The 18,126-nt window shown below is 42.9% G+C and overlaps 1 protein-coding gene across 3 annotated transcripts in view; it reads left to right on the forward strand.

Moving 5' to 3' along the window:
- Window positions 1-18,126, forward strand: part of FNIP1 (folliculin interacting protein 1) — a 64,570-nt gene that overhangs the window by 13,788 nt on the left and 32,656 nt on the right. For 2 of the 3 annotated variants that reach the window (XM_039701224.1, XM_039701226.1), the window contains exon 2: window positions 13,360-13,486. In XM_039701224.1, the coding sequence (XP_039557158.1) occupies window positions 13,360-13,486 (127 nt within the window). Of the gene's footprint in view, window positions 1-6,140; window positions 6,860-13,359; window positions 13,487-18,126 lie in introns of those variants that run through there. The other variant, XM_039701225.1, reaches the window with a different exon arrangement.

The following is an 18,126-nucleotide window of genomic DNA, read 5'->3' on the forward strand; positions in this document are numbered from 1 at the left end:
CCAGTGAACCCACTGATGTGCTTAGCACTAGGCATGTGTTTTAAATAAGTTGTAAAATCTACACAAATGAGGAGGATGAGCCTACAAGCATGCAGTGTTTAAAATCAAAGGTTTGGGGGGTTGTATTCTTCAGGAAAAAAGCTTTTGGCATTTCATGCATTTCAGTGACATACTGAGCTTAAATGTCACGTGCATCGGAAAAATGGTTGTCATCTATTAATTTTATGTGACTCTCTTGATCAATGACCTGGTAACATAGCAGGCTAAAGTTCACTGTAGTCCTCTACAACCCCAGGCTTTGGGCTGAGAGCAGCATCTTGGGATTATCCCTGCGTCAAACCTTGTTTGAACTGAGTACATATAAATAATTGTCCGCCAGCTTTTCCTATTACAAATATATACACAGTTTGTGAAATTGGTTTACCATGTCCTGAAAATTTCTTTGATATTTTTAAAGCCTGTTGCTATGGGAACCAGACCCCATAACAGAAAAGCTTTTTGGTGCTAAGGAGGCCAAGAAATTCACTTAACAACAGGAATAAAGCCACGGAAAAATAGCTTGTATTCTTTTTCCAAAAGCAAACAAACAAACCTTAGAGGAAACAGTGATATCCTAAAGCAGCTTGGACCTGGATTACCAGATGGAAGGGGACACTGCTCCCAGGGCTTCAGAGCCTGCCCAGGGAGCTCACCCTGTGAGTGCTTGCACTGGTCCTGGCTCTTACAGGCAAGAATAATCAGGGAATCCACAAGCATCTTTCTCTGAAATAATTCATATGTTCTTTTTTTACTTTTTTTTTTTTAATATGGAAAGGTTGAAATGGTGTGATGGATTGGTTTATGGGCAAGAAAACACAAGTTTTGCTTCTCAGAACTGGATGTCCCCTTTGTGCTTTGCTAATACAGAAACTGGCAGAACAGGCATTACTTTGACGTTGGGGCTTGCAGCCCTGTTTCCTTGTGTCTCATGACTGAGTGAATCAACACCTAATTAAAGTCACATGAGGGACAGAGTAAAATGCTGTTCAGGCACTGATCCCTGTGAATCTTTGGAGAATAACTACTTACCTCTGTCTTCCTCCTTTTCCAAGCAACCCTGAACAGCTGTGGCTCTGCCTTTTTTTTTTTTTCCCCCAGAGAAAAGAATAGCACGTAGACCTTGGCTAAAGCAATGCTGCCTATGCAGATAAATGAGATCTGGGGTAGGGGGAAGGAAGACCAAGGAGTTCTCAACATAATCTTGAGAAATTGGAATGATTTGAGTTCGTGCTAGGGATGATTTAGCTGAAAACCTGAAAGTATAGTCCTTGTGCATTTGACACTCCTGGAAATTTAACTGAGAATGTGAACATTGGGCAAAGAAGGTTGGAGTGATCTGTGGGCTTTCTTGATATTTTTAATATTAGCTGTAATTTTACCACTTGTGGCTCGTTATGAAGGTCCATAACAATTGCTTTCCATCTCTGAGTGACAAATACTTGTGTGGAGATTTATTAGGCTCTCAATTATCACTTGGTCACAAGCACAGTCACCTTAATCAATTACAGGACCGTGGCTTACAGCCAAGGAATGCTCCAAGCCCCATGCTGCCTTTGCTGCGCCGGATGACTTTCACCACCAAGGCCATATTTTTTCCCCTTATAAAACTCACAAAACAAGTACTGCAGGATGTTTTAATCAGCACGAGCAGATGTCTCCCTGCACCCCGGCGCAGCAGAGGCTCGCGGGTCGCGCGCAGGGCTGTGCAGCAGGTGCAGTGCCTGCAGCCAGAGGTTTGGTGGCTCTCACCTGCTGGCACTGGGGGTACCAGTGGTTTGGGCACTCCATGGAGTGGCACCTCCAGGCTGGAGGTATCTGGCTGCCTGCAGCCAGGCCAGGGGGTTTCAAGGTGGAAAAAGCACTATATCCTGGCACCCTTGGCACAGCATCACCCACCCTGGTACAGCTCACAGGTTAAAAAGCATGACGTAAAATAATTGCAGCTGTTTACATTCTAGTCTTTTAGCCTTTAAAAATGTATTTATTTTTAGATGTATCTGTCTGATTAAAAAAAAAAGCCTATTTAGATGTGTTTGCTTGTTGCAAGAATCAGCTGACATGTCAGGCATAGCTAGAGCACACTGGCAGGTTGGTTATGCACCATGCAGCTTTTCTTTTAATGTCTCCTGAAGTAGTATATTGAAAATCTCAGTTTTCAGCAGTGCAAAAAGAATAAAACTTCCATAGTGCTTATGGTTTCTGAGAAGTGCTTGAAAATAAGAGCCTTAAAGACAATCTAAGCTGAAGATAAATACAGGGAATTCAATATTTGTCTATTAAAAAATTGAAAATGTTAGGAGTATTCAGCCAAAGTACCCTTATTCCATCAGAAATCTTTCAAGGGTTTGTTATTATTATTAATATTAGCATTGATAACAATAGTGGAGCCTTAGTGATTCCTCTAAGATGTCTTCATTTTCATAAGGAGAGGTCTTGCACTCAACTTCGACTGTCATTTGTCTTTTCTCATTGTCTCATCTATTAATATTCACAGTTTCCAAAATAAAAAGCATCAACTCACCATTAAGTTCCCTAATCAAACTTTGCAGTTGATAAATCCAAGCTTGTGAGCTTGATTTTGTTTTGTCAAGTTAGTTTTGTGTGTGGATTTAAGGATTGTTGAACTTCTTGTGACATCTCCAGAATGCACAGCATAAAGGAGGGAAGACAGACTGCCCCCCATAACCCTCCTCTGCTGCACTACATAATTCTGGATGATGTAGGAGAGTCTTTATTTCCAACAACTATCAGATTTCCAACTAGGTTCATCAAAAGCAATTTGTATTGCAACTTGTTTCTCCCCAACTTTTCATTAGATGCACACAACACTGAGCTATTTACACTTCATTTTTACTAGCTACAGCAGAAGAGTCTGCCCTGCACAGCCAAGTGTGCACAATAAAATAATTGTTTGGCAGGGGGAAAATGCCCTGTTGTCTTGCAGTACCAGTTGGTATTATGGAGGTTTGTTTGGTGTCTCATAGTAGATTGCGACTGGAAATGTGATATAAAATGAACACCAGTGTTTCAGTAGCCTAGCCATAATCAGATTTTTACTTTGATAGTATTTTTATTTTCAGCATTTTTATCGTGACGTGAAAAATTACAGCAGTGGATAGTCAATCTGCTGAGGTCTCCATGTTCTTAAAAGAGAGATAATTGTTTCATGTCCTACCCTCCAAGAATGGTCATAGGCAGATTCGTAGTTGCTGATGCTCCTTTACAATGCTGGTGGAGACAGTTTATTCCAGTCATGAGACCTTGTGCTGGTAAGGAGAATCCTGTGTATGGAGAGTTTATAAACTTGGTTGTTATTTTTTTAATCTCATATCAAAAGCACTTTTTTCAGCATTTAACAATCTGTGTTCCTTTAAAGAATAGAGGGCCCAAGTTTTGAAATTCCTGAGGGCTGTTTGCAGTGATCTTTCTCATCATTTGGACTCTTGCTGACCTTTGGCTGGGCTTATGTTTGTGTGTGCAGGTTTGTGTATGCTCCAAGTATATATGCAAGGTTCATGCTTTAACATCTGCACTCTTCCTCTCCAGCAGTGACAATTTTGGTTTTTTGCAGGGATACAAAAATGCACAGAAAGCACATTTGTTTAGAAGTCTAGTTCAGTGGTAATCCTAGTGAGGCAAGTATTTTGTAGAGAAATGGTTTCCAAGTATTTCTAGTCAGATTTCAAATAAAATCCTAATTGGTTTTCTCTCTTCTTGTCTAGTGTGGCTTCCAGCTCCTACCTTCGTGCATTACTAAGCAATAAATATTTCTTGGCTCACTCACTGGCTCTTTGTTGTGTGCGTTTACAACATGTGTGAGGGAAGCCTTTCTTTAGAAGTAAGACTGAAAAAACTTGTTAAGCCAGTGAAGACCAAAAATTAATTATTTCATTACTCTTTAGCCTGTGGTTGGAGCAAATTCTGTTGTCTGCTTGGTTTAAAATCAGATGATTTATACCCAAAAGGTGCATGTGAGCCTTTGCATTATTTTTAAGTGTTTTCAGAAATGCCTTTGTCTGCGGTGAGGAGAGTGGTTATTTTTGGTGCTGTTTGGTTTTGAGGGTTGTTTGGCTTCTGTCTGTTTCAGAACATGCCTCAGCCCCAGTTGGGCATGGGGGTCTGCAGAGGGTCCACTGGGCTCTGGGCTGCTGGATGTGTTGAACACCATCACCCACATCTTTCCCATTTGCAGCTGGGTGGGTGTGCATGGATACTGAAATATCTCCCTGGCAGGTGATGGACTATGGCAGGAGATTTCGATAACTTCATTTTTTTGAACTTGAGTGTTTTTCTGAAACAGGGTAATATTAGCAGCTTTGTTTTTCAAGCTCAAATTTTAGACACAAATAAAAGGAAAGCCTTCACCCTTTCAAAGATATACACCTAGAGAAGAGGATGGTGCATAACTCATGTTAAAGATGCTCCAGTGTTTTCTTGGATATGGGAGTGGTGACAGTGTGTATAAGCAAACACTGAATATCTGAATTCCTTCCTCAAGCAATAAATATTCACTGATCTGGCTAAAGCACTGTTTACTCTCTGTACAAGTTGAGTCTGTCTCTATTTGCAGAGAAATTCCTTCCAATATTTTTCCTGGTCAGTTGTTGGATGGAGGCTGGGTCAGCTTTCAAAGCACTTCTTTTAATACGCATCAGGTTACCCTGAGGTAAAATGGAAACCTTAGATGTTACTCCTGTAAATAAATGTTTACATAATACGAGGCACTTCTCAGCATTGCATGTCTAAGAAAAAAAAGGTCACTTTTGACATCAGTAACCTTTAGAGAGTGGTGTCTTTGCCACACAGGTAAAGGAAGTTACTGTGCACTGCACATTCCTTCACTAGATCAAGAAGGTAGCTAGGAGTGGTCAGATGTTACTGCTTTTGTCTCCTAAAGCTTGGCATTTTAAGCTTTATAGGCAAGATTTGGGCTTAAGGCATGGGTCCTGTAACCAGCACATGCCCAGTTTTGCTCATGTGAGTAATTCCGTTGAATTCCCTGGCACTAGTCGTATGAAAAGCCAAGTCTGTAATGTATATGTTTGTGGCATTAGGGCCTCAATTCTTCATTTCTAAATGAGAAACTTCCTGTAAAGCATGGTAACAAAAGATAATGGTTTTATCTCTCTTTAGTTTTGCCGCTTTTGTGTCAAAACACTTGTCTGGCACCAAACATAAAAATACTACCATCCTATAAAACAGCAACAAAACTATTGTAGTGGCAAGAGGTTAAGGATTTCTCCCTGAACTTAACCCATGAGATGTGTAGCAGAACAGGGAGCTTTGTGTTCTGCTTTGGAATCCATTCCAGAGGACAAGCAACATCTGTCCTCTTGGGATTGTATGGTCTTGGAAGCAAAGTCCATGAACAGGTGCACCAGTTCACCCACTCTGTGATACAGGGGAACCATCAATAGCACTGGGTTGTGGGATGCCGTGGAACGGGAGATCCTGATGATAAATCTATTTTTGGCAAAACTTGTAGGTTTTCAGACACTGGGGGGAAAAAAACCAAAATGGGAACTATGATGCTGTAGCCCTCTGCCTTCATGTATTCCTTGAGTTGTATCCAAAGATCATAAAGAATTAATAGTATGAGTGATTAGCCCCGCCCATGTCTGTGACAAGATTCGATGGCTTTTAATGTGCATTGCGTTTTTGAACGCCCAATTCCTCCTTCACTCCCCCGTCTATCTGTCTCGTTCCTCCCCCACAGTTTAGAGATAAAAGTTTTTTAAACAGTTCTTTGCTATTTAATGTTGGTTAGAAAGCGCTTTGCTGTTGTGATGTCTGGGTACCCTTCCTGGCATGGCCCGGCTTACCGCCGGAGCACAATCAGCAAACCTTGTTTACAGCCACCCGGCTTGGTCGGGCTTTCTTTCAGCGCATTATTTTGCGCATTTAATTTTTTTTCCCCGCCTATGGCCATCCAATTGTCTTGCATATGCCCGCTCCTTCCCGTGTAATATTAATGAGCCTGGCTGGGCGCACAGAGCGCTCTTTGTTCGGAGCGGGGAGGGGATGCGGGAGTCGCGCCGCAGAGGCAGCAGCGAGCGGGGCCGGCCGGGGGCTCCTGGTTCCCTTGCCCTGGGGCCGCTGCCCGGCGCAGCGCTCCCGAGCCGCCGTGCAGGGCGGGCTGGAGCGCGGCGCGGCCGGCGGGCGCAGGTGGCCCGCGGTGACAGCTGTGTCACATGATGGCTGTCAGCCCCGCCGGCAGCATCCCGCGGCTGCCGGCAGTGTGCGGGCCGGGGGTGCCCGCCGTGCTTCGCCCCCCCGCTCCTCGCCGAGCGGGCTGAACGCCCGGCGGCCGCGGCCCGGCGCTGCCCGGGGGCTCGGTCATGAGACGGAGCCGGCAGCGCGGCGGAGGATGGGTGGCACTGACGGCTCCGGGCCGGCGCTGCCAGGGCAGCGCTTGGCTTCCCCCTGAATTGCGCTGATCTTCTCTGCAGCAAGCCCTAGAAGAGGCGAAGGAGCGGGGAAGACGGGCGCTCTTTGCTCGAGCAGAAATCGCAGGCTGTGCAGAATTGTGGGGCAGGATTTGGGTTATGAAACTGCGGGGCAGCCGGGTGCAAACCCCGACGCTGCTGTCCTTAAGGTGGTTTCTGTGCTCCTGTTGCTAGGATTAAGGCTTTGCATTGCAGCATGGAGAGTCTTTTGTTTGAGTTAAATTCAGACCTCTTGATATGTCACCTGACAGTCTTGTGGTTTTGGATGAATATGGCTCATTGCTATTATTAACCTGAGTTGGCAGCCAGGCACAACAGGAGTTTATAGGGATTTTCAAAAGTGGAACTGCTCGGGGGACAAAGATGCTTCCCAGGTATGGTCACTGCACAGTTCTCGAGATAATTTTAATTATTTTAAAGCTTTTTATTTTCCCTGTGATGAAAGTACTTATTTTCCAGAGATGTGAATCCTCTAGAGACTTATTTTTTTATGATTCTTACTATAATTTTATGCTAAAGGATGCAATTTTTTTTGCCTGAATTGATTCTGTCTTGTAACTTTGCAAAGGGAAGCGCAGTCTGCTTGAATAATGTAATTTTGTTCAGTGCTAGTGAATTTAACTGAAAGGAGCTGTGTCTCATTTGTGTGTGGTTTTAATTAAAACATATTTCAAGAGAGCGTGAAACTTGTGTGTGTATGTGCATATATTTTGCATGCATACATGTACCTAAATCAGCTAAAACCTGAACAGGTACTTTTTGAAATGGCATAAGTGAAGTAGTCCCAAAAATATTTTATGAAATTATTGACAGTGGTAAATTCTGCAAGGTGTGTGAATTGCGAAGTTATTCAACATACTACACAGCTTTAACAAAATCTTCCCACCAGTTTATTTTCAGTATAACACTCCAGATTATGATTACTGTGTTGACTAGGCTGTACCTAACCTGTCAGTGTTACGTCTTTTTGCTTGTGGAAAAGCATCTGGCTCATGTATTAGACTTTGGAGTATAAACTAGGTATCTTAATGAGAGTCAAGTGACTCTCATTAGAAGGGAGAAAAAATGAAAACAAACTAAAGTCAGCTTCATATACAGATAAAGAATTGGACAGAGCCAAAGAGCTTGGCAGGCAGTTGAGGTTCAGGTCCAAGTTTTTTATACCTGTGAAATACCTGGCTGATGTACTTTGTTCCTGGTGTACAATATATGTGCTTAGTATAAGCAGCACAAGTTTCCTGGAGCTCAAGAAGTGCATCTATTCCAGGTGAGGATTGCTAAGCTGGTAAAAAAGGAGGCTGACTTAGAGATGGAGCAGGCAGCTGACCTCCACAGTGCTGCAGTGCCTGTGGGCATGTCACCCTCTTTCAAGAGATGAAAAGCAGAGGGCTTGGATTTATTTTTTGTATTTTAAAGAAACATTATTTCCATGGGACAAACCCATGTCACCACTGCAAGCAGTCAAGGGTACTTGTCCCTGAGATGATCCACCATCTGTCTATTCTTCCTTGCTACCCAGAACCCAGGTCCTGTGACTTCTGTGGAAGCCCAGCTGAGGTCACCGTGGCAGAGGGCAGAGTCACCCAGGGCTGCTTCGCAATCCAGCCTCGAGGGCTCCCTGCCTGCCCTGGCCGGGGCACCAGCGCTGCCTTTCTGTGCAGAATCAGCAAGTGCTCACCACCACAGTCACACAGCCCTGACATGACCTCAGCTCTTGTAAAGACAAATGTCTTGCAAAATTTTTTCTAAGTATAGGCCCTGTAGTTTCTCTAATTTAGGGAACTTTCTTTCTCCTTGCAGCCTTATGGTTGTGTTATGTCACCAGCACTTAAACAGAATCTCTCTCTTGAAATGCCAACTTTGCAAATCAGCCATGCAGCCTGGATCATCCTTGTCTTGTGAATCCTGAGAAAGTTCTTTTGTGTTTCAGGTGCTGTTAAATAAATAACCTGCCCATGCCTCTAAGAGGGGATGGTCTTCCAAAGCTGCAAGGATCATTAATACACATTGCAGTTCTGTTTTCATTGTTTCGAATTAGTTGTGATCTTTGAGAATGGTCTGTGCAGCTGTTTGTCTGTCAAATAATAAGTGAATTACTGAAATGCAGTAAGAAGGTATTAAAGTATGTAGAAGACCCTCCCTATCAATCCTATATACTCAACTTCTGTTGTATCTTCGCAAAGGATAAAGAAAAAAATCTAATAACAGATAATAGGAATCTGCAGTGGTGTTTGGGCAGGAGAAGGGAAAAGGCATCTCAGGGCTGAGAGGAGTATGATAGGATGGTTGAACTAGGCAAGGACCATTTTCCTTCTGGATTTGATTGCTCTTTGTAGCAATGTAACTGCAGGATCCTGTATATTGGGCTGTACAGGTACAGGTGAGTGCTTTGATGTGGCTGTATCAGAAATCCCCGTGCACTCAGTGGAACAGTCTCGTAGTTACCATGTTAGCTCTTCGTGACAGATGCAGCCTCTGTCAAAGGCGTGTGTAGTAGAAGTTGGCTGGTTCTGCAACAAGGATAATACCTGGAGAATCACCTGCAGGTGCTGGAGATAAGCTCTGGAGCCCTGTGCCTCTGTTCTGATGCTCACCTAGCAGGAGTGAAGGAAGAGGTTTCCTTCTGCCAGAGCCTGCGAGGGGAGCATGGGACAAGGTGGGCCCGTCTGCTCTGCCGGGCTGTTCTGTCACCCTTTAAAAAGGTGCTAACATGTAAACCATGCAGAACAGATAAGCTGGCATAAACTATAAATACCATTTGCGTAGATGCATTTAAAAATAGTTCCAAGTGATTCATCACCAGGCAATTTTTATAACTATGGGTAACATGATGTAGGAAAACAATAGTTTGACTGATAATTTCAACTTACTTTTTACATGTTTAGTCCTATTCTGGTTTTGAGCAACCTTATTTTTTAGAAAACTCTTTTCCAGCTCCTACCTGCTTAATGTCTTGATCATTTTGCTTCAGTTGCTTTACTTAAAGATTTCTAAAGTATCTGTTTTTATTAAAAAGTAACGCGATACTATCTAAGCCATGTTAATATAAACAGTTTTAAAAGTAGTCTCAGCCAGGAGGGAAGATAATACTAAGCTAAACCTTTAATGTAATGAAGAAGTGGTGTTCATGTTCTAGGTGGGAATGAGGAGGAAGGAATGTACTGGGATTCAATTACAGGGGAAAATCCTGTATTTTAATTGTTGGAGTGGTAATGAAGGATTTCTGTGTCTGTTGTGTCATCTGTTAAAACTTTCACAGAATGAAGTAATACCAATTTACAGCCATTCAGTTCTTGCTGAGAAACCCTGATGGTGGTAATAAACTCCAGGAACACAAGAAAATTCATCCTTAGAGAGCAGTTGGAATTTTGGATTGCTATGAATCTCTATAGCAGAGGTGTCAGGAAGCATGAAAAGGATTTGTAAATGTAAGCTACAGGTGATATTCCTTGTGATGGAAGGTAAAAAAGGCAGAAAAGCAGAAAGGATGGAAAAAGGGAAGAGCTGAACAACAGTAGGGCCTAAATGTGAATATGCATTAAAACACCGTTTTTCAGATCTTGGTCTCATTGTTGCTAGTTTCTGATAATTCCATCATTAATAATATGGAATTTTCCATTTCTCTCCCAAATAATTCCTTTTCTTTTGCACTCTGTACTTGCATGAGTGTCTGTGCAGGGGCATTGGATCAGATGCCCTCCAGAAGACCCTTCCAACCTCAACCAGTCTGTCAGTGTGAGAGCTGGGTTTTGTTTCTAAAACATCCCATGTCGCATTTATACATCAACAGATTTCCACTCCATATAGGTATTTTTGAACATCTTGTTCTAGAGGAATCCCCACTTGTGTAGTGGAGATCTCCACAGGAGCAGTGTCCTGCTCAGAAGGAATTTGTTTGTCACCAATTTTTCTCTTGCTCCATGCCCGAACTCACAGCACTGTCTGGCAAAGTCACAAACACTTCTGCTAGTGAAAGGTGTTTGGGTTTTTCTTAGTGGTGGTTCTTATGGGTTTTTTGTCCTGGGTTAATTTTGGGGTTTTTCTTTAGGTCTAATCAGTTTCAAGGAAAGATCAAAGAGTGGCAGATAGGTCATGGGGGGAAAAGTCCTCATTAAGAACTGTCACTTCCAGAGCAGTGTGGGAAATGGAGTCTCACCTTTCATTATCATTGCTAGAACATTTCATTCTACATCTCCTGGTTTTCCTGTAGGAATCTCAAGAAAACATCAGTTAAATGTCAAAGTTAGTTTCCATTTATAAACAGAACTAATTATATTCAGAAGATCTAGGTCAGTTTTCATCTGTCTGAAGAGGAGAGCTGGAGTGCTGCCCTGTTATGTTTGTTTTGAAAATGCCTCTTGCATGCAGGAATTTTATGTTTCTGGGGATAATCTATTCAGATATCAAGCTTAACGGTATTTTAAATCTGCTGACAACAAAAGCAAAGCTCTGTGTCCCGCTTCCCCCTCACTGGTGGGGGTGAGTTGGAGGTGCCAGGCTGCCTTCTGTTTACTGTCTGTCTGAATGAACTTTCCCCCAGCTCTCTGAAAGGCTCTTCTGGTTTGGGAAGTGGCTCGCTATTGCCAGGGAATGTTTTTGCAAGGCTGAAATGTGCTTAAGGATGCTATTATGTAACAGAGATAGCGCTTCTTTGGAATTATCACAAATTATGATGGATAATAGCTACTAAATGCTTGTCTAGAGAAAGTTAAAATGTCATGTGAAGAAGCTGAGAAGTAAACAAGCTCTTGTTACTTTCATCAAATATGTTTCTGAATACAGCAAGAGTTTTATATTTAGCTTTCTCTCCTCTTAGTGTGTAATCTGCTCTTGGAGCTTTTTATAAGTAGACTTTCCTAAGATCTGGAACAGCTACTGCCTTCTTTGCCAGTAATTTCAAAGTCAAATATCAAAAGTACTAGGTAATGGAAGATGTGCTTTTGTCTGAGTGTGAAGGAAATTCAAACGCGTTGTAAGGGTGGAGCAAGCAACAGCACCCTTCTGGCAAGCAAGTCATTGTTATTGTCACACAGTTTCTTTATAGGAACCACAGTTCCACAGAAAAAATGTTTGTTTCTGGACTTCCACTGATTTCACTTCAATATATGGAGGCTGTTCTTCCAGGAAGCCAGTTTATCCAGTGGTCCTCCTCACTTCTAGCCAAAGTCATGCTCTTAGCAATTACCATCCCCAGCTCTAGTGCCTTTTGTGCCTCTCAGCTGGTAACACTCCAGGCATGTGTCATACTAGGGACTTTGTTTTCTTACATTTTCTGAAATGCAAGATGGGGTTAATTAGGAGAGCCTCCAGTAAGTGTGAGCTTGGCTCTAAGTTTGTCACTGTGCTTGGGTTTTGGTGCAGAATTTGCTCTGTTTGGTGTCTGCACTTTGTGTGGGCATTTCATGCTGAGGGTAACACTTGGCTTTAGGTGCCCACATGAGAGGGTGCATGGCTCCTTGCCCCCAGATCTAGACATGAAGTTATTTCAGCTCAAGTTGCTCAAGGTTTTCTTTCTTGTAATAAGCTGATTTGGACATTTGTTGCACACCATCTTCTCTGCAGCTTCTGTTTTTCTCTCTTGTTGCTAAATGGTGGGGATGGGCAGATTAGGAAATAGATTCCATCCCAGGAGAGTGGGTAACTGTATGTCTTGATGCTTAGTTTCACCTCACTGGGCTACACTAGCTGTAAAACTTGTGTACCTATACTGAGCAGCCTTAAAAGCTTCTGATAGGTGGTGATGGCTTTGGTGATCAAATGGATTTTCTGCTGTTACAGAACTTGGTCCCATAAAGCATGGGTGCAGAGCAGGAAACCCTTTGGGTGCTGAGTTAGAGGAGAGGAAATTTTACTGTTGTCTTGAAGTCTAACATGCCAGGTTTAACCCATGTTATGGGTGTCTTCTTGCTGAAATACATGTACAGCTTCATGCAAGTTGGGAGTCTGTATCCTTCATTAATGGCTGGAAAGTTCCAGTGCCTTGTTTCTGGCTTCTTCAAGTTCATGCCAGCACTGCTTGCCTAAAAGCCAAGAATAAGGAAGACAGAATTTCATTTGATCTAGGAAATGGCTTGTAAACTAGCTGAAAGATGATCCCTGGTGGTTTCATGGATACAGCAGGTATCTTGTTTCCTATCTTCCAAGAATTGAGATGGTGTCAGTGAAAATGGATTCCCAAGCCAATGGATGACAATGCTTGCTGGGCTTTAAAGTGGTGGCTGGCTTTTTAAAATGAAAATTTAAGATGGTGACTACAAAGCACCCTTAAAGAAGAGAAGATTATGGAATGGTTTCCAAGCCTAGTCCCTGCAAGTTCTCCCTGTGAGAGCTCCTCTGGAGTAGTTGCATAGTGGGAAGGTTCCAAGGCTTCAGGAAAGCTCTTTCCCTTGGAAACCAGTTTGGGAATAGGTGTGTTAGGACTGCTTTGTGTGGTTTGCTGACCGTGCCCTTGAGTCACAGTGGCTTATGTGGAAAGAACCAGGTGGTTCTCTCAAGCCACCCTGAGATTATTCATCTTGGGGTTTTCTGTGTCTTTAAACACAAAAGCTATGTTCTATGACATTGATTCTAGATAGCTGGAACTTGAAGAAAACATCACAAGGCAGAGCACAAGATCTATTAATGCTGCAGGCATCATTTTGTGCAGTTGTAGAGGATTGGTGCAGTTTATGACAGTGTAATTTGGCACATGTAGGGGAAAGAAAAGAAAACAAAGGCCGTAGCTCTGGCTACAGGATCAAAGGGTTTGATGAAATGGCATTGAATTTGCTGGACTCTGTTTTAATCAAGTTGTATATACAGATAATGTAAAAAGAGCAGTGCAATAAAGAGTTGTGGTAATTGATCCTTCTGCTCTTTTCTTTTTCAATTAAAGCTGGCCTTTGCCGGAGTTTGACCCAAGTCAGATCCGACTGATCGTGTATCAGGACTGCGAAAGAAGAGGCAGGAATGTCTTATTTGATTCCAGTGCTAAAAGAAAAATAGAGGATGTTTCAGTGTCGGTGAGTATTTTGCTAATTTACATGTTTATAGTTGTATTTCTTCAAAGGGCCAAATGGATAAATTGCATACATTCTGTTTTATTCACATGGACATTTAAATGTTGGTTATATGCAGGGCTATATTTAAATGTCTGTTAAGTTGCAAATTATTCAGGCTTCAGTGGTTTCACTTTTACCAGCTTTAAATACTATAGTGATCTCTTTATTCTGGGATTTATCTACTTTCTGCTCTTTCAGTGAGAAGGATTTCTTCCTGGGGCTGCAGCAAGCAATGCTGGGGTTTGCAACAGGGTCTGAACTGGGATTTACTGATCTTGTTTTTGCCATGGTGGGGTCTGCATTCTTAATGAGAAGGTCCCCCCAGCCCTGTGTCCTCTTGTGTCCTGGTTGCTTAACTTTGTCAGTTGTTGTTTGTATGCTTTGCTGACAGTTTTTTCACACAAAGTTACTTGAAAACTCTGTTTTTCTTTTTGGCATGCTTTGCATGGTAATCTATTAATTGAAACAGAAATGGATGCGGTCAGATGAGGATACTTCCTTCTAAGGGCTCTGGACAGAAGATTAATTTCTGGCCACAGTGCTACTGAATGTGGTGGTATGAGGCTGGACAACTTATTTCGCTGCTTTGAACTTCCTTTTCACCATTTCTAAGAACATTCACAAATAATTTTAAGCTCTGCAAGCAGAAAGTATGGTGTGAATTGAAATTAATGATTCCAGCTGCTTTTACCTATAGGACTTATGGAGGTCCTTCTGGAAGCAGGAGTACACAAAATAACATGTTACCCCCAAGCCCTGGCTTTCCTGTTGGGTATTGGAGTACAGCAAGAAGATTTTTCATCTAGCTTTCCAAACCCTTCCAGCCTGTTGCCAGCCTGATGCTCTTAACCCTGGTCTCAAGTGCTGTGTCCAGTATCCAAACCTCTGGATCTGTGTCTTAACCAGGCACAAACTTCCAGGCATTGCTTACTCCAGTGCTTTTATAGCCATGAATCAAGATCCCAATTTCCTAGTTTTTATAGAGAATTTGTGAAGTAAAGCAAGTTTTTCAAATGTTAAAAAATGCATCTTTCTTTTTTATTTAATTCATCTTTCTTTTTTATTTAAACTTGTAAGGTTCTATTACTTCCTGTTCTTCCTGATGTTCTTGCCAGGAAAACAGGTTTTTAAAGACAGGAGATCTTTAGAAGTGGTTTATTGGTATGAATTGCTGGCTGTGCTTATCGCTATTACTTCATTAATAAAAATAACATACAGTATAAGTCCTCTTGCCAAATTTAAATTAATTTCTTGAAAGTCTAAAACCTCTTTCAGATAGATGTGTACTTGCCCACTGAATTTGCAAACTTCACTGTTTAGGGTTATTTCAGAAAGCTCATTGACTGTGACATCTCAACAGCAGCAGGAGAAATGGCTGATAATGGAGCTGATATGGTTCTATATTCATATTCCCTTTTTCTTTGCTAAGGGGGAGGGAAACAGCTGTAGTCACCATCTCCACATGAGACTAGTGGAGGAAAACTCCTTCCAGGGCATTTCAAATACCCAGAAGTCATCTCCAGGAACTTGATACATTTGTTTTTCATTGTATTAGGGTTCTTTGAAGGACAATATATTGAAATATTTGCTTGCCATGTACCTGCTTTCAGCATTCAGATAATATCATGTCAGGCAAAACTTTTCTCATAGAACAGAAGTTTGCAGGTAAAAACATGCAGGAGAGTCTTTGGCTGGGCTTGATGTGAGCCCAGTGTGGGTTTGTGCAGTGAGCAGGATGTACTGGCCATTTTCAAGGAATTGCATTGTTCCTTTCTCTCACTCTTTATCATGATTTTCATTAGCAAAGACACACCCTGCCTATACAAAGCCAGATCTTGGCTCTAAGCACATTCCAAGGCACTCTTGCCCTTTTGCAGCCAGCCATGTGTGGGCTGGGTACTCTCTGTTCTGAAAGGGTATCTGTTCAGCACCCCACTTTTTGTGCAAGGCTTTCTGAATCTCTTCCCCCTCACCCCCCATTTCCTAATGTGACTTAGACCTCTGGATCTACAAATTACACTGGGGAGACATTTGGAAGAGTGCCTGGCAGTGGCTAGAGTGTTCTGGTTCAAGTCAAAGCAGTCTAACACAGAGAATCAAGAGGGTTTCACTTTGCTTTATGGTGCTGTGCTCTTCAGTTCCCATTTTGTGTTGTTTATCAGAGATGAAAGCAATTATAATTCAAGAGTTGTATGCCTGCAAGGTGAGATGTATTTTAGTCTGGTTTATACGTATAATCCCTACATATATTTAAAGTTGTGTGTGGTGGGCCGAGGTTGAACATGGTTCAGGCATTTGAATTCTGTAAGGGAGGGTGTGGTCATAAAATTTAAGGAGCATCAGAGAAAATCTTTGCAGACGCAGATGTTTCAAGAAATAAAACAGTAAGCTCTGGATTTTTGATCACTGAAAACTGCTGAGTTTGTGCTCACACCAAGCTGGGCTCTCATTTGTAAAGCATTACTAGGTTCATCTTACCCGTGAGGGAAATGTGGCTATAACACAAATAAGGACCTTTTGTTTTCATTGGATATTAATTCAGCCTCTTCATGTCTTCAGTAAAGGAAAATATTAAGTAGAGAAGAATTTGGGGATGTTTTTGCACGGCAGGGCACTGAAGGCAGTCAAGAGTTTGCAGCGTGGCCAATACAATATTCTAATTGCCCAGGGGAAGTGATGATTCCCCCAGCCTTGCTAGAGTTAAACGTGGCTGGGGAAGCTGAGCAGCAGCCTGGTGACGAGGAGGGCTGGCTGCTGTTCCCTACACCGGGAATGTTGGCCCAAGGCTGTGCCAGGCGCAGATCTGCCTCAGGCAGCTGTGGGCACTTCGCATGTGGGAGGCAGAGAGATCCCCTTTGTGAGTCCTATACCTTTTTTGGTGCTGAGCGGGAGAGGTCCTTCCCCAGCTTTCCAGGGGATGGGCTATTGATCAGCTGGGCTCTGGAAGCAGAGGGGAAAGGCTGCTGTTTCTCCAGCATCAGAAAATTGTGTGTGTGAGTTCTGCCAGGCTATCCCAGAAAAAGAGTGGCTGCCCCTTCCAGCCCTGTGGCACTAGGTCATGAGCAAATGCATCAGAACAGCCATTTGCACACTGAATGTACCAGGGCAGCGTGTGGTATGAGAGGAGGCATTACTGATGGCTTTACTGAACAGCCTCTGTCCCCACCCAAGCATCCACATCCCTTGCATTTTTGGGCATCAAAGAACTACTATGGGCAAGCTTGTGGGTTTGAGCCACTGTCTCCTCTAGAGAGTTATTTTTTTCATTCCTAATAGCAGTAAGTATCTCATTTCTAATGAGACTGTGTTACTTGATGTGCAGGTGATAATGTTGCAACCTGTGACTGGTTTCTGATGTTAGTCTCTGTTCTGTGCCTCTCTGCTCCTTTTGCTCTGACACCTCCTCTCCTGCTCTCTGCTCCCAGGTGCCATCAGCCCTGCTCTCCTCCCTGTGCCCTGGGCTATGGGGAGTTCCCAAGCCAGGAGCTGTGTGTGAACACAGGTGTGCTCCTCAAAAATCTGTGACACCAGGCCTCCTTTGAATTTCAAATCAGCACAACAAGCAGCTCCTTCTCCTGCTTGAGGTGCAGCAGCCAGGTGGCCCAGCCAGTGCTGGGCTGTGAGCCTCAGCTCTGCCTTTCCCTGTGCTTGGTTGGCTTCCCAACCTTGACACTGCATCCATACTCAGCTCATGCTAAGGCTGGCTTGTGTTTTACTGTGTGGTGCAGGAATTATGTCCCCATAACTGCCAGTGTGCAAAGGGCAGCTGAAGTATGAGGAGTTTGCCTCCAAGGGCTGGTAATTGATTGGGATAAGGATGCCACAGGAATTGGTGCCATGAGGGAGGAGTAGGGAGTGGAGTAAAGAAGCTGAAAAGGGGAACCTTGGATCATAGCTTGCCTTGGAGCAAGCAGAGTGAAACAGGGATTAACTTAACTGTCTCATTTTAATGCTCATTTTCCTTTCTGTTTTGTTCAGTGGGGATTTATGACAAGATGGTAGTTAACTTTGGGGATCTGGTTGGAGAGAGGTGCTGATGGGATGTGTAAGAGCTATAAGATTTCCTGAGTTTGAACATCAGCCTAGAGGAGGGTTTGAACTACAGGGAGGAAGGGGGGGTGGTGTCAAGGGACCATGAGAAAGAGAGGGGAGGAAAAAAAGGAAGGACCAAACTGCACTGTGCTGAGCAGAGATTTAGAGTTTGGGCATGTGGTAGGAAAGGGGGAAAGACAAGGAATCGAAGAAGGGCAGTGACTTGTTGCCAGGACCCAGAGGCAGAAGAAGGTTTTCAGACATAGCATTTGTTTTGGTTTTCTGGAGAAATAAAAGACCTGGGGTACAGAATTTGAGATTTAGAGGTGCATTAGTGAAGTTCAATTTGGAGAATGGAAAGTTCACCTCTTCCACTAGTTGTCTTTATCTTTGAATAATTTCACTAAAAGGTCATATGATACCTGATCTCCTTCAGCGGCAATTTCTTTTACTCTGAATGTCATATTTATCCCAAAGTAGAGAAATGGCATGCTGCTTAAACCAAGCCAGGATTAGCCACGTGTTCTGATAGACTTCAGCACTGGATAAATGTTGAACAGCAAATTGCT

This window comes from Passer montanus, unplaced genomic scaffold (genome assembly GCF_014805655.1).
Source record: "Passer montanus isolate IOZ18808 unplaced genomic scaffold, ASM1480565v1 scaffold15, whole genome shotgun sequence".
Classification (NCBI taxonomy): Eukaryota; Metazoa; Chordata; class Aves; order Passeriformes; family Passeridae; genus Passer; species Passer montanus.